The 12,142-nt window shown below is 41.6% G+C and overlaps 1 protein-coding gene across 1 annotated transcript in view; it reads right to left on the bottom strand.

Moving 5' to 3' along the window:
- Nucleotides 1-2,966: 2,966 nt before the first annotated feature.
- KCNJ5 (potassium inwardly rectifying channel subfamily J member 5) overlaps nucleotides 2,967-12,142 on the bottom strand; it is a 62,656-nt gene continuing 53,480 nt past the window's right edge. Inside the window, exon 5 of the mRNA XM_050911027.1 lies at nucleotides 2,967-3,771. Coding sequence (XP_050766984.1) covers nucleotides 3,431-3,771 — 341 coding nt within the window. The 3' untranslated portion in view covers nucleotides 2,967-3,430. The remainder of the gene's footprint in view (nucleotides 3,772-12,142) is intronic.

Here is a 12,142-nt window from a genome sequence, read left to right on the forward strand (position 1 = left end):
GATACATTTATAAGGCAGATGTAATTATTCAATGTTTTGAATATGTATTTTTAGCTTGTTTACTGGGTACATTATATAAAAATGAATGGTTATTCGTGCATGAATGGTGTGTTTACAGGTTATAAATGTTTCTTGTGGAGTATTAGTTAATATTTTTGAAAGTACAGAGGCTGATGAGTGTATAGTATATTGGATATTTATGTGGGTGGACATATCTATGTGAGCTATTTCAACTCACATAAGAGATGCAGACTTGTATTTAAATGTTCATTACAGCAAAGAGTGGGTCTATTATGCTTTTATTCCCATGGTTCATTGTCCTGCACACGCTTGGGGAACGGCAGGGAAACTGATAAAATTTTCAGAGATGACAATTCTGGAAGAGGAAGAGGCTCTCTACTTTCAGAAAAGTTCAATATGCTCACTAAATTAAATCTGTCTTTGGGATACATTTCAAGAAAAGGAGAACACGGAACAGTCCTGGGGCCTGCCTGAAATGCTTTGGAAAGGGTACGACTTGATTGCATTACCAAAACCCACATAACGGATTGCCATGCTACACAACTTGAAAATATGGTTCCCCACCTTTTATATATCAAATGCAAGGTGCATTCAGCTCTGGAGGATATCCTCCTCCACATCTGCTCAGCTTATTAAAAAACACAGGAGGATGTTTCTCCTATTCTACAGAAGTCAGGGAAGTTCTTTTGCTACTGCTCACGCTGGCGCTGCTTGAAGCATCGATTCAACAAGATACTTAGGCATATTTGCCAATTTCAAACACAGAAAGAGTCCACAAGGCCAACAGAGTACACAGCTGCTTAAGGGCCTTGCTCAAGAGGGGAGAAATACGCTTCTTGTCTTACTTCCCAGGCATTGTAATAGATTTGCACCCCACTACGCACCATTCAGCAATTATTCTGCTAGCAATATCTGATGTGCAACAACAAAAGTTCCTAACATGCAGGAGATATGATTTCTCGGACTTGACAGTATTAGGAAAGAGCGGGTTTGTGTGATGAAATCTCGAGGGCAATGAGCAGATGAAATAACTTTTTGACTATCTGAAGATGGCTAGCTTCTCTCTGGAGGGTAAAAACCATGAAGGAGAAGAAAGGTGCAGATGCAATCTAACGCCATTTTCCAAGCTCTCTCTCTCTCACAGCACGTAAGGGACCCAGCAAGCCCTCTCTCATGTTGAATTGAGCTGGACAAGTCAGCTCGTTGGGTAGACCTTATATAACATCTCTCTGAGGGGCTGAAATTGCCTCTGACTTGCACAGATCAGTTAGTTTTACTTTCCATTACTATTCCCTACATTAGGAGTTCACTTCAGCTACAGAATAAAAAAATTCTGAAAAATAATTTTGACACACAATTATTTTGCAGAGGCAGGGTGAGAAGCAAGGGTCTCGGAAAAAGAACAATCCCTTCTAAGAAACCTCTCCCATTTTTCTCCCTGTTTTCCTCCCTCTGAGGTTTAGTATGGAAAAAGAGGAAGCTGAGCAGAAAAACTAAAATGAGACCTTTTTGAAAAATACTACTCTCTCCCAGTCTGCAAGATGCTTTCTAGAACTGACGAGCATTTCAAATGAAGTTACTTCACTTCAAAACTTACTGTATAACATAATGGCAATTCCTATATCCTGGAGGCCAAGCTGACTGCTGGCTCTTAACATGGTATGAAGTACAACAGAGTCATGCCATGTTCATTTTTCCACTCCCCTCAGAAAGAAATACAAATTTCTCTTTTATCTACATTGTAACATTGGGTCTCTAATTAAATAGTATCGCTGACCCCTATAAGATAGTATTCTCCTCTTTGTTCACATGTCAATAACACCATTGCTTTCTATTGCCAGTTTATCTTGTCTTTGTATTAATATCAAGAGGCAAAACCACATTTAAGATCCCTAGTGTGCACCTCAGTCCATCCCTACTACAATGTATATTTATTTCATAGATATACATACAGTCCTTCCTATATGCAAAATAACTCTTGCATATTGTATATTCTTCAAGAAATAACATTCCATTTTGATAAAGAAGTAATCTGCAGGTATCTTATTTTTTTCACCAAATTTTGGGGGGTAAGGAAACAGATTTTCCCCAACGAGGCCATTTTTTTTCTGTGTCGTTCAAATTTTTGGAAATTTTTCATCTCACAGACTACTTTTCTTCACCCCTTTTCTGGACATGACAATCCTCTTTGGGGAAGTATGGTTCTATGCCTACCTCTTTGTAAAGACCAAAATTGTTAACGCAATTTGGTGCTTCACAGGAATAGCAATCTTAACTGAGCTGCAGGACCAAGCGTGCCTAAAACAGTTGAAGAAGTTACTGGCAGGTTAGCATTGGACCTCCAGAGATGTTATTGCTTGCCACCAACAGAAGTGGGGAACTGATCTTGATTTTGGACACCAACTAACGTGCTTGCACTAGCCTGACCAGATGGCTCCAGTTATGTCAGTGCACGTTCCCATTAGCTATAGGAACACCAGAATCTAAACCTTTATTTTAAATACGTACTTTACAGAAGAGCAGAGAATTTTGCAAACTGTTACTTACCCAGTCTACCTACTCCAGGGACTCTGTCCGAAATTCCAGAACATTTCAAACTCCCAGACAGCTACTTACTTTGTTTTAAATCATCAACCGGAACCGAAACTGGGACATCCAGGCCAGGAAAAAACCTTCACTGGGGCAAGATCTAAACTTTCTCTGATCATGGATAGCCTATGAAATGTGTCAGAGATTCCATGAAAAGAGTACACAAAGACAGCTTGAGAAGACAGTCAAAAACATTGGATAAACATGCTAAAGGCTTGCAGGGAAAGTTGTCCTGTTAGTATCAGACATATTGCAGGAAATAAATCACAACGACTGTGATCCTGGAGGAAAATGCTAAAATCTATTCATAAAAATCATGAAGGCAAAACAGTTCACTACATACCAGAGAGGTTTTTTTTCCTCTTCTTTTAATTGAGCAGTAACAATGTCTACAATACATTGACTCACAAATTAAGTGAAGGTATGAAACCACATTCTTCATACTGAGATGGGACATTCTGGACTTTTACTTTTTAAATACCCTCTCTCAAGGGGGAAGAGTTCTGAACATCCAATGAACATCTTTTGAAACAACCAGTGGTGGGAATTTCAATTTTAACAGTGATCATATTTAGTGAGCTTTGTCCATAGAGATCAAAATGCTTTGCAAACAAGTGCAAAGCTCAGAACCTCACTGTATAGATAAAAGGGAAGGGAAACTGAGGCACAGTGCTGTGCAGTGACTTGCCAGGATCAAGCAGCAGGCAGCAGAGATCTGGACATAAATCTCAGCTCTCTGACTCCCAGTCAATTCCTGACTTGCCAGGCCCCAGCCTCCCAGTAAGCCTATGTGGGTATCTACTGTCCAGCAGTTCATGTGTTATACAGGCATATCTTCTTTCACCTCTCCTGCTGTCCCATTGGCTCCACTCAATCCTGCTGGCTCCCTGTCGTCTTCTTCTTCTTCCCCTTTTGCTGTCTCTGCTTCTCTGCCTCCGCTCAGGAGGGTGGCACTGGAGAGGTGGCTGAGGAGCTGGCCTTCCCGGCGAGACTCGGCCAGCTCTTTGGCACAGCACACAGGAGTGTTGGTCTCGTAAGTGCTATGGAAGCTGTTATAGTCGACTTCGTAAAAATCCTTCTCCAGGGTGAGGACAGGAGTGAAACGATGTCCCCACAGCACCTCGGTGTCCATGTAGGAGCTGCGAGCCTGGCAAGTCATCCCTGGGTAGAAACAGAGGGATGTTAAATGCAAAGCTTCCTTACATGCTCACCCAACCACTTCTTTCATTTAAAAGCACTTTCATGTTATCTCCATACCTGATTGCTCTGGGACACAGAAAAGGTCTTCGCTTAATAAGCCTCACAAAAGCCTCTATCATGAAAAAGCTGAGCACTCAAAGGAAAAGGGATGGATTCATCGCCGCATCTTCAGACTGTTTCCTGAACCTTGTGCTTATGGGTTTGGAGTCTGGTACCACTAAGCAGCTTCTCTCTGTCCTCACATTGCTCTGTTGAGGTGTTGCTTGCGTGGCTGATATTAACAGCACTTCTGGTGAATCGTGCTAGAACGACATCCAACCCTGCCAATGCACCTCAAATCCTGACCCACACAGCCCCTAAGCAGCATGAACCACTGCCCTGCACTCTCACTGTGTCTGACCCCATCCCTCTTCATCTACAGCAGTATCAGCAATTCCCTCCCGCACCTACGTTAAGACACCAAGACGTATAGCCCAAAAGGTGGAGAGGGCCACAACTCCTAATGATTTAGATGGCCAACTGGCTTTTAAATACTTGTGGAGGGTTCAATCCAACTGTATTGGGTTGGCAGAACCAAAACCCACAACACCACACACTCAGGCTCATAAGCTTGTTGAATTCCACGTATTAATGGATTGTGGATTGAATGAACAGTGGGCAGTGTGAAACTGGTATTTGTCAAGCTGCTTCTCAGGCCCAAGGATCAGAGTTTATTTATCTGCTTTGAAAAAGTTTAAAGAGAAGCTTTGCAGAGCAGGGATAAGCGTTCAGCATTGGCATAACTGCGAACAAATTCTCTTGGAATCACCTGCCAATGTCAAGGCCGACTTCTCTTCCAAATATTTGTCTTCTGTTTGTCCTAATTATGTTATGATTTTGGAATTAATCCTGGTGAAATTTGGAAAACCTGACCTCACTGAAATTTGGAAAACCTGAAGTCCTCCCACTGTTCTCTTTTGGAGAGTGAGAGATAGGCCTGACTGGAATACATTCAAAACATGCACTTGATCCAGTTCCTGGCCAATACTTCCAAGTCTAACTCCTGCAGCCCAAAGTACACAAACAGAAATCTAAAGTAATGCATAGCGGGAGAAATATCAGTGTCAGATGCTTCAGGGAAGAGCGCATCATGTATTCTCACCATACAAGCTCAACTAAGTGACTGAAATCTCAGAGTAATCAGAAAACTCCTTTCCTTAAAAAAAAAGGCACCTTTGTGAAAAGACAAATATTTTGTTCTCATAATTGCTACAGTCCATTAAAAGACACCCAAACAAGCAAGTTCTCTGGAAAGCTTTACTTGTCTCTTACTGCTTTCCTTAGTTTAAAGCTATCAGGCCAGGAGTGTATTAGTTGCTTTTGGTTCTTGAAAGGGGAAAAGAGGGATGCCGACACATGCAACACTGAGAAATTTCCAGTTCTGTATCACAGACTGAAAAGCCAATTTCCCCCCCCAAGAAGATCTGCAGGAGTATTTGCTTCTGGGCAGGAACAAGTACAGAGTTAGTCATAGCATTCTAGCGTGCCTGCTTCCTGGACCGGTAGGAATCGGGAAGTGCAGAGGCTGCTACGAAAAATACAATAATGGAAGAAGAAAATTACACCAAGTGTTTTTCCCTTAAGGAGAAGCTCTATTGAGGTACAGTTTCTTTTCAGGAAACTATCAGCTTTTGCTTTACAAGTAAAAAACAGCTTGGAGACCACTCCTGACTATATGGTGACACTACAACGTGCAGCATCACCTGCCCTGGTCTCCTCAGTCCTCGAGGTGAAGACTGGTTAATCTTCACTCCCTTTTATGAGCTAGCAAAGAGCAGCTCAACGCGCAGGCAGTTCACAGAGTCCTGCTAATTTCTGAGTCCCGCTACAGCTTTTCTCAGGAGAGCTGTGTCGCTGACACTTGCCATACTGTTGACCTCTCTGGGCCAGGGCTTTTATTACAGGCTGTTTTGAGGGTCAGTAATGCAGGGCTGCAGGGCTAATCCCATTTCAGGGAGGGTTGTTCCCTCACGCTGGGAGGCCGGAATGCCAGACAACCAGCAGCATGTGCGTGTATGGTAAGGAGACAGTTAAAATAAACTAGCCCTTTTTCCTTTAGACAGAGCTGGTTTTGCACCAGAAATCATGAAGGCCTTCAAGTGCCCCCACCAAGGTCTGAGCGCTTTCAAAGCTGTCATGGTTTAACCCCAGCCAGCAACTAAGCACCACGCAGCCGCTCCCTCACTCCCTCCCCGCTCCCAGTGCGATGGGGAGGAGAATCGGGAAAGAAGGTAAAACTCATGGGTTGAGATAAGAACGGTTTAATAACTAAAGTAAAATATAGTACTAACAATAATAATAATAATGAAATATAATAATAATAACAGTAATGAAAATGAATATAACAAAAAAAAGAAAAAAAAAAAAAGAAATAAAACTCAAGCTAAAAAAACAGTGATGCACAATGCAATTGCTCACCACCCGCTGACCGATGCCCAAGCAGCGATCCGCCCCTCCCGGCCAACTCCCCCCAGTTTATATACTGGCCATGACTTTCTATGGTATGGAATATCCCTTTGGCTAGTCTGGGTCAGCTGTCCTGGCCATGCTCCCTCCCAGCTTCTTGTGCACCTGCTTGCTGGCAGAGCATGGGAAACTGAAAAATCCTTAACTTAGGATAAGCGCTACTTAGCAACAACTAAACCATCAGAGTGTTATCAACAGTATTCTCACACTAAATCCAAAACACAGCACTGTACTGGCTACTAAGAAGAAAATTAACTCTATCCCAGCCGAAACCAGGACAAAAGCCCAGCAAAGAGAGCAGGAGAGGAGCCCACTCAGGCTCACAGGATTAGGTGCTGTGAATGAACTGGCTGATTCTTATCATGGTCTTCCAAGTGCTGCATAAAGGTATCATGTAGAAGTCCCCAAGGCCAAGATGAAGTGTCCCTGCTAAATGTGGGGGCCTGAGGCATCCTAAGGGAACTCCTGCCTTATAATCAGGGCCTGAAATAGCTCCTTCCCTGGGGGGAGTACCTGACAGTGAACCTGAACTCCAGAGACACAATCACAGTTATCTCCTGCTGTAAGTATTCAATTAAGGAAGGAACAATAGAAAGCTTTCAGCAACCAAATACCGCACACTGCCAGCTTCCTGCAGTAGCTGCTTTCTGTAACCCCAGGGGTACACAGAGCCAGCACAATAAGACAACTTGTAATTGCTCCATAATCCCATTCAAATATTCCTTTTTAGCACATGTGCAGTGGTGTTTAATTGCGTGGGGACATACTGCTTGGCAACTCCTACATTACCCAGTAAACAACAGCATTGTCTCCGCTTCAAATTCCATTAAGTGCCTGCTTTGCAGGCTGCCCTGTGCTCTCCAGCCTGGTTAATTAATGCATCTGTAATGTCCCTAGCTAATTATTGCCTCTAACTGCAAAAAGATGACAGAAGAGGTGTGGAAACAATAAACCTTACTTCTATCAAGAGCACATGGATGCTGCCACCTTCCACTTGCATACAATGTGCGCTGTGCCCTCTGTGCTCTCAATATCCAAGTCTCAGCTTGCAGCGGGGCAGAGTAATTCTCTAGACTAAGATCTTTCATACATGGCTGCGGGCTCTCTGCAAAAATCAGCGGTTTCATTTCATAAGCCTTGGTTATCCAAGTCCATGGATATCCAAGTACCACACCAACTTTGCCCCTGCTGTTCGACTTCAGTGCAGTAGCAGTGTCTTGTGCAACCCTGAAGCACTGACATTTCAGAGAGCACAAGAAATTGAGGGAGACTTCAAACTCTCAGAACTTCTTGCAAAAATAATCATAGTATTTATGGCCCTGATAAAGGCTGTTAATCCTTTTCTTAAAGTAGATATAACTACACACTTTGGGTTTAAATGGTACAGATATTTGGTATAGTTATAGAGAAGTGGTATTTGGTGACTTGGGCATTTCATTTAAATAAGCTTCATGCCAAAAGAATATCCTCGTTTTCCCTTTGTCAGTCTAAGTAGATGTGCTTCAAAAGTTATTTAAAAATAAAGTCATAGAGATTTTTATTTTTCAAGTGTATCGTATTTACCAGATAGTAAGACCATTAGAAGTTTAATTTTCTCCTAAACAATCTGGTTTAAAAATGAAAAAGTATGTTTAATATAAATTTGTACAATCTGTCAGTTGTGGAAAATGTGAAATGATATGTGAAATCTTCAGCTTTCAAGTTTTAGTTACAGCTTTCTCATCTCTTAATTCAGCAGCTTAGCTTTCAGTTGCAAACAAAACTCAATTTTAATTGAAACCAGAAAAAAGTTTGTACAAAGTTATAAGCAGATGCACCAAGTTTTCAATAAAGCTGGAACCAGTTCCAGGCTTTTTAGAAAGCTGGAGACCAGAGGACTGTCTCCTGGTTTCAAGTTCTGCAATAAACATTTCATAGAGTTTTAACGATAATTGCATTATAGCAGAATCCTAAAAGTGGATTTTTTATCTGTTGGCTGGAGTCACTACATCACAGATCAATAACAGAGTTTGTGCATGTTCCTGTTTAAGGCAGTCATAGATGCCTTCCTAAATGGCTCGTTTCTGGTTTCCAGTAGATGAAAAGATACAAAATATATTGCTATGTGTATTAAACCAGGTGTTTCATTACATTCGAGAACAGAGAGAGGCACTGAGGAAAGACTGGTGTGTAAAATAGGTGTCAGGGAACTCTACCAATAAGGCACTTTTCTGTCATCAAAATCAGTTGGGATCAAGCAGCTTACATTTTATCAAAGACAAAGGAATGTTAATACGTGCTGACAAAAAGCAGTTATTTGATGGCTCACTCAGTAAGGAGCCTGTTTTTTCTGCAGCATACTCAATGGGAGTTGCAGTTTTCAGAACGTTTCACTGCTTGCAATGCCACTGATTATGCAACTGGAGCAGACGCTTCTGGCTCTGCCACACTGCTAGGAAAAGTGGAGATTGCTCCTGATTTCCAGGTCTTGTATACCCTTAGGTTACCAGTTAAAATCAAACTGCATTATCACAGGCCAAATCTAACTGCATTTGCAGCTGTTTGGTTACCCAGAGATGAACCAGCAGTCTCTCTCCGACTGTTGGAGGATGCATATTTTCGTCAAACATGCCATCATAGCCAGTACCTTTACTGGCAGTTTAACAGGAGAGGGCAAGGGGACCACAAAACATGAGCTACCAACCCAAGAAATTGCCACAGGCTTCAATGCGATCACATCAACAGTATAGTTGAATCTTTCAGTACTGCTACACGGCCTGAACTTTCTCAGTGGCTAGAGATATCCCAACCCCTGGGGCTGTCAAGGCAACATTTTTCATCAGCCTAAAATTAACTCTCCTCATTTAAATGCCACAGAGCTCAGTGATTATCTGCTGGCAAAATGTCATGTGGATGCTGACTGTATGTTCGCCATATTTGCTAGGCTCTCGCTGCAGTTCAGACACAGATACTGCTGGAAGTGATTTCACTTCTCTGTCCTTGTTTTCATACGCTATTGTATGCAGGGTGACTTTTCCCCTTGTACTGGATGCACTAAAGCTGCATAATACATACTCTGCTCCTTGAGCTGAGCTCCACCTACGCTACAAGAGTACAGAGAAAGAACTGATGGACTCAGAGGTATAGCGACAGACTGATGTAAGTTAGGATGGCAAGGAGTAGTTATAAAAATTTTAAGTTCTATCAGTCTAATTAAGCAATGCTTGTCTTTAGATTAGCATCAGTATTCAGGTAGTTATAAAATTTATTAGTCCCTTTGCATTAATTGGACCAAAGAACACTGTAACCTCCAAAAAGTCAATATTCCTCCAACTTGAAAAGGAATATTAGAAGGTAGGAGCATGGTCCTCCAATTATTTGTGCTTGTCTCCTTTAGAGGACATCTCTGGGCTTGATTTACTTTGATTTTTATGCCAGAGGAGAGTAATAGGATTTTAATTTATCTGAATGCTCTCCAGGCATGTAAAAGCTCCTAGGCACTGGAAATGGGGGGGGCGGGGGGGAGGACCTTACGATGTAAAGATCTTGGATTCAATTGCCATGTCTCTACCAGGCAGAACCTGAGCACCAAGCTCACACCATGTAACTTTAGGCCCCTCACAAAGGTACTTACAGTGACTGCAGAGGCACCTAAGATGACTAGCCTGCCAACATCTACCTCTGGAGGACAATTCAGCTCATGAGAATGACTTGAGACATCTCTCTTTTCCCTGTAATTATATAAGCAGTTTCTGCAACAGTTCTGCAAGGTCCTTCTTGCAGAAAAGAAAACTTATTTATATGCAAAATGCAAAACAAAACAACAGGGCAACCCAAACCAGATGATGAATGCACGAAAACTCCATTTAGTAATTTCACCCTTCCTTTGTTCTCCCATGAAAATCATGATTAATTTCAGGATATCTTATGTTGTGACTACTTCCTTTGGTCCTACATTTACAGCCAGGAAATTTTACTATGTGCTCTGTAAAGGTGGATAAATTGAGGTGCAAAAAAGCTGCTGTTTGCCTACACTCTCACAGGGACAGGATGAGGTGAATTACTTCTAATCATTAAACCACTTTTTATCACACAGACTCTAAGCCAGAAATATATATGCCTATCCTTTCCTAAAGAGTTTATTAAAACTTCATTTAGTGACTGGACTAATCAGGCATCTGGACTGTCTCTTGTGGCTTATTTAATGGTGGTAGGAAAAAGAGGTAATGAAAACCAGTAAGGACCAAGAGTCAAGTAACAAGCACTGCTATCTCTATGCCCAGGCAATAGCAACACTGGACACTGTAGATACAGAATGAGGTTTGCAGGACAGCTACTGATAAATCAGGTTTTGTTTAATTGTCAGTAAATAGCAGCGGAAGGGTAAAGTTGGAAGAGAAGAGAGCCTCTTCAAATTATCTGCCAGCAAGTCCTGTAGGATATGCAGACTGCATCATCCCATGGAGTGATGGCTTAGAGGAAGTGGACTCTCCGATATTCTCTAATTGAATCAGCTAAATTCTTCATCATAACCCAGCTGACTCTGCATGCACATGGAAGGGGGATCTGAATCTCCACTGCTCTTCTACATTCCAGCAGCCTTGCTTTATACACTATGTTCAATTCAGGATCAGGAGGGTAAGGGCAAGACATTTGGCCAACAACAGCCTAGACCTATTCTGTCAACAGGATGGCTCTAATTTGTTGTTGCCACTGTGGGAAGCAGAAAGGCAGTGAAAGCAAAAGTGTATTCACTTTGCAAACAGATTTTCCACATTCACTTTCCTCCCTGTTATTGCAGGTCAAATCTGGACCAGCTGATCTTGCAAGTGTCCCTTTCAGATAGGGCAAAAGAGAATTAATTCCCTAAAGTAATCTCTGGGACCAATTCATTAAGTAGGCACTGTGAGTGATGCTGCTGCTTTCAAGATGCCCACGAAGCAGCACTGGAAGTCAGAATGCTTGTCATCTATATTGATTTTGTCTTTACAGTGGTCATTTCACCCAGCAATGATCACAACAGATTTGCCCAGAAACTCAGTCTCCCTTTGGCATTTTTTAACCTCTCGTGGAGTCACAGCGCTTCAACCATACTAAAATATTGATTGGAAAGACCCATGTCAGGGGGCTTTCTGCCACAGCTGGCTTCCTGGGTTAGTTAGTAGAACAGCTGTGGGTCCCTGGAGAGCTCTCACTAGAATAATACAATGTTTATTTTCTTTCTCAGCAAAATAAAAACATTGCATTTTAGGCTGGCTGGTATGTTTCTTGCGTGTTGCTATTCTTCAGTGTGTTGTTATTTATCTTTTTAAAAATTCAAGTCAACTTGAAAACAAAAACATGGTTTTAAAACACAATGTGTCATTTTGTAAAAAAACCAATGACTTGAAGTGTTTCAACTCTTCGGAATTTATTCTACACTTTTCATTTGAAACTATTTACCATCTTTGCCTTCTACTGGATCAGAATTAAACTTAAATGTCAGTAGGAAGAGTTACTTGTTTGAGAGGAGACAATACATTACATTTGTAATATGTGTGTGGTTGGTTAAAGCTATTGGGAATAGTTATAAAATTGCTGTCCCAAATTTTCAGTGAAAAATATTCACACTTTTAGTCAAGACATTACGCTTAAATTTCTTTAGTCATTTGTACGTTGACAATTGCCATTTTGACCTGCTTTCAAAACACCTTATGAAAAAATATAGCTGTCTTTTCCCCACCAGTGCAGGATGCATTCAACGTATGATTTGCTGTTGTCTGTAAAGATGGAATAAGTTTCCATTAATTTTTACTCCTGACAACAACTGCAGAGCTGAGCCACCTCTGAGACAGCATGCAGGACTTGC

This window comes from Gymnogyps californianus, chromosome 25 (genome assembly GCF_018139145.2).
Source record: "Gymnogyps californianus isolate 813 chromosome 25, ASM1813914v2, whole genome shotgun sequence".
NCBI classification, from domain to species: domain Eukaryota; kingdom Metazoa; phylum Chordata; class Aves; order Accipitriformes; family Cathartidae; genus Gymnogyps; species Gymnogyps californianus.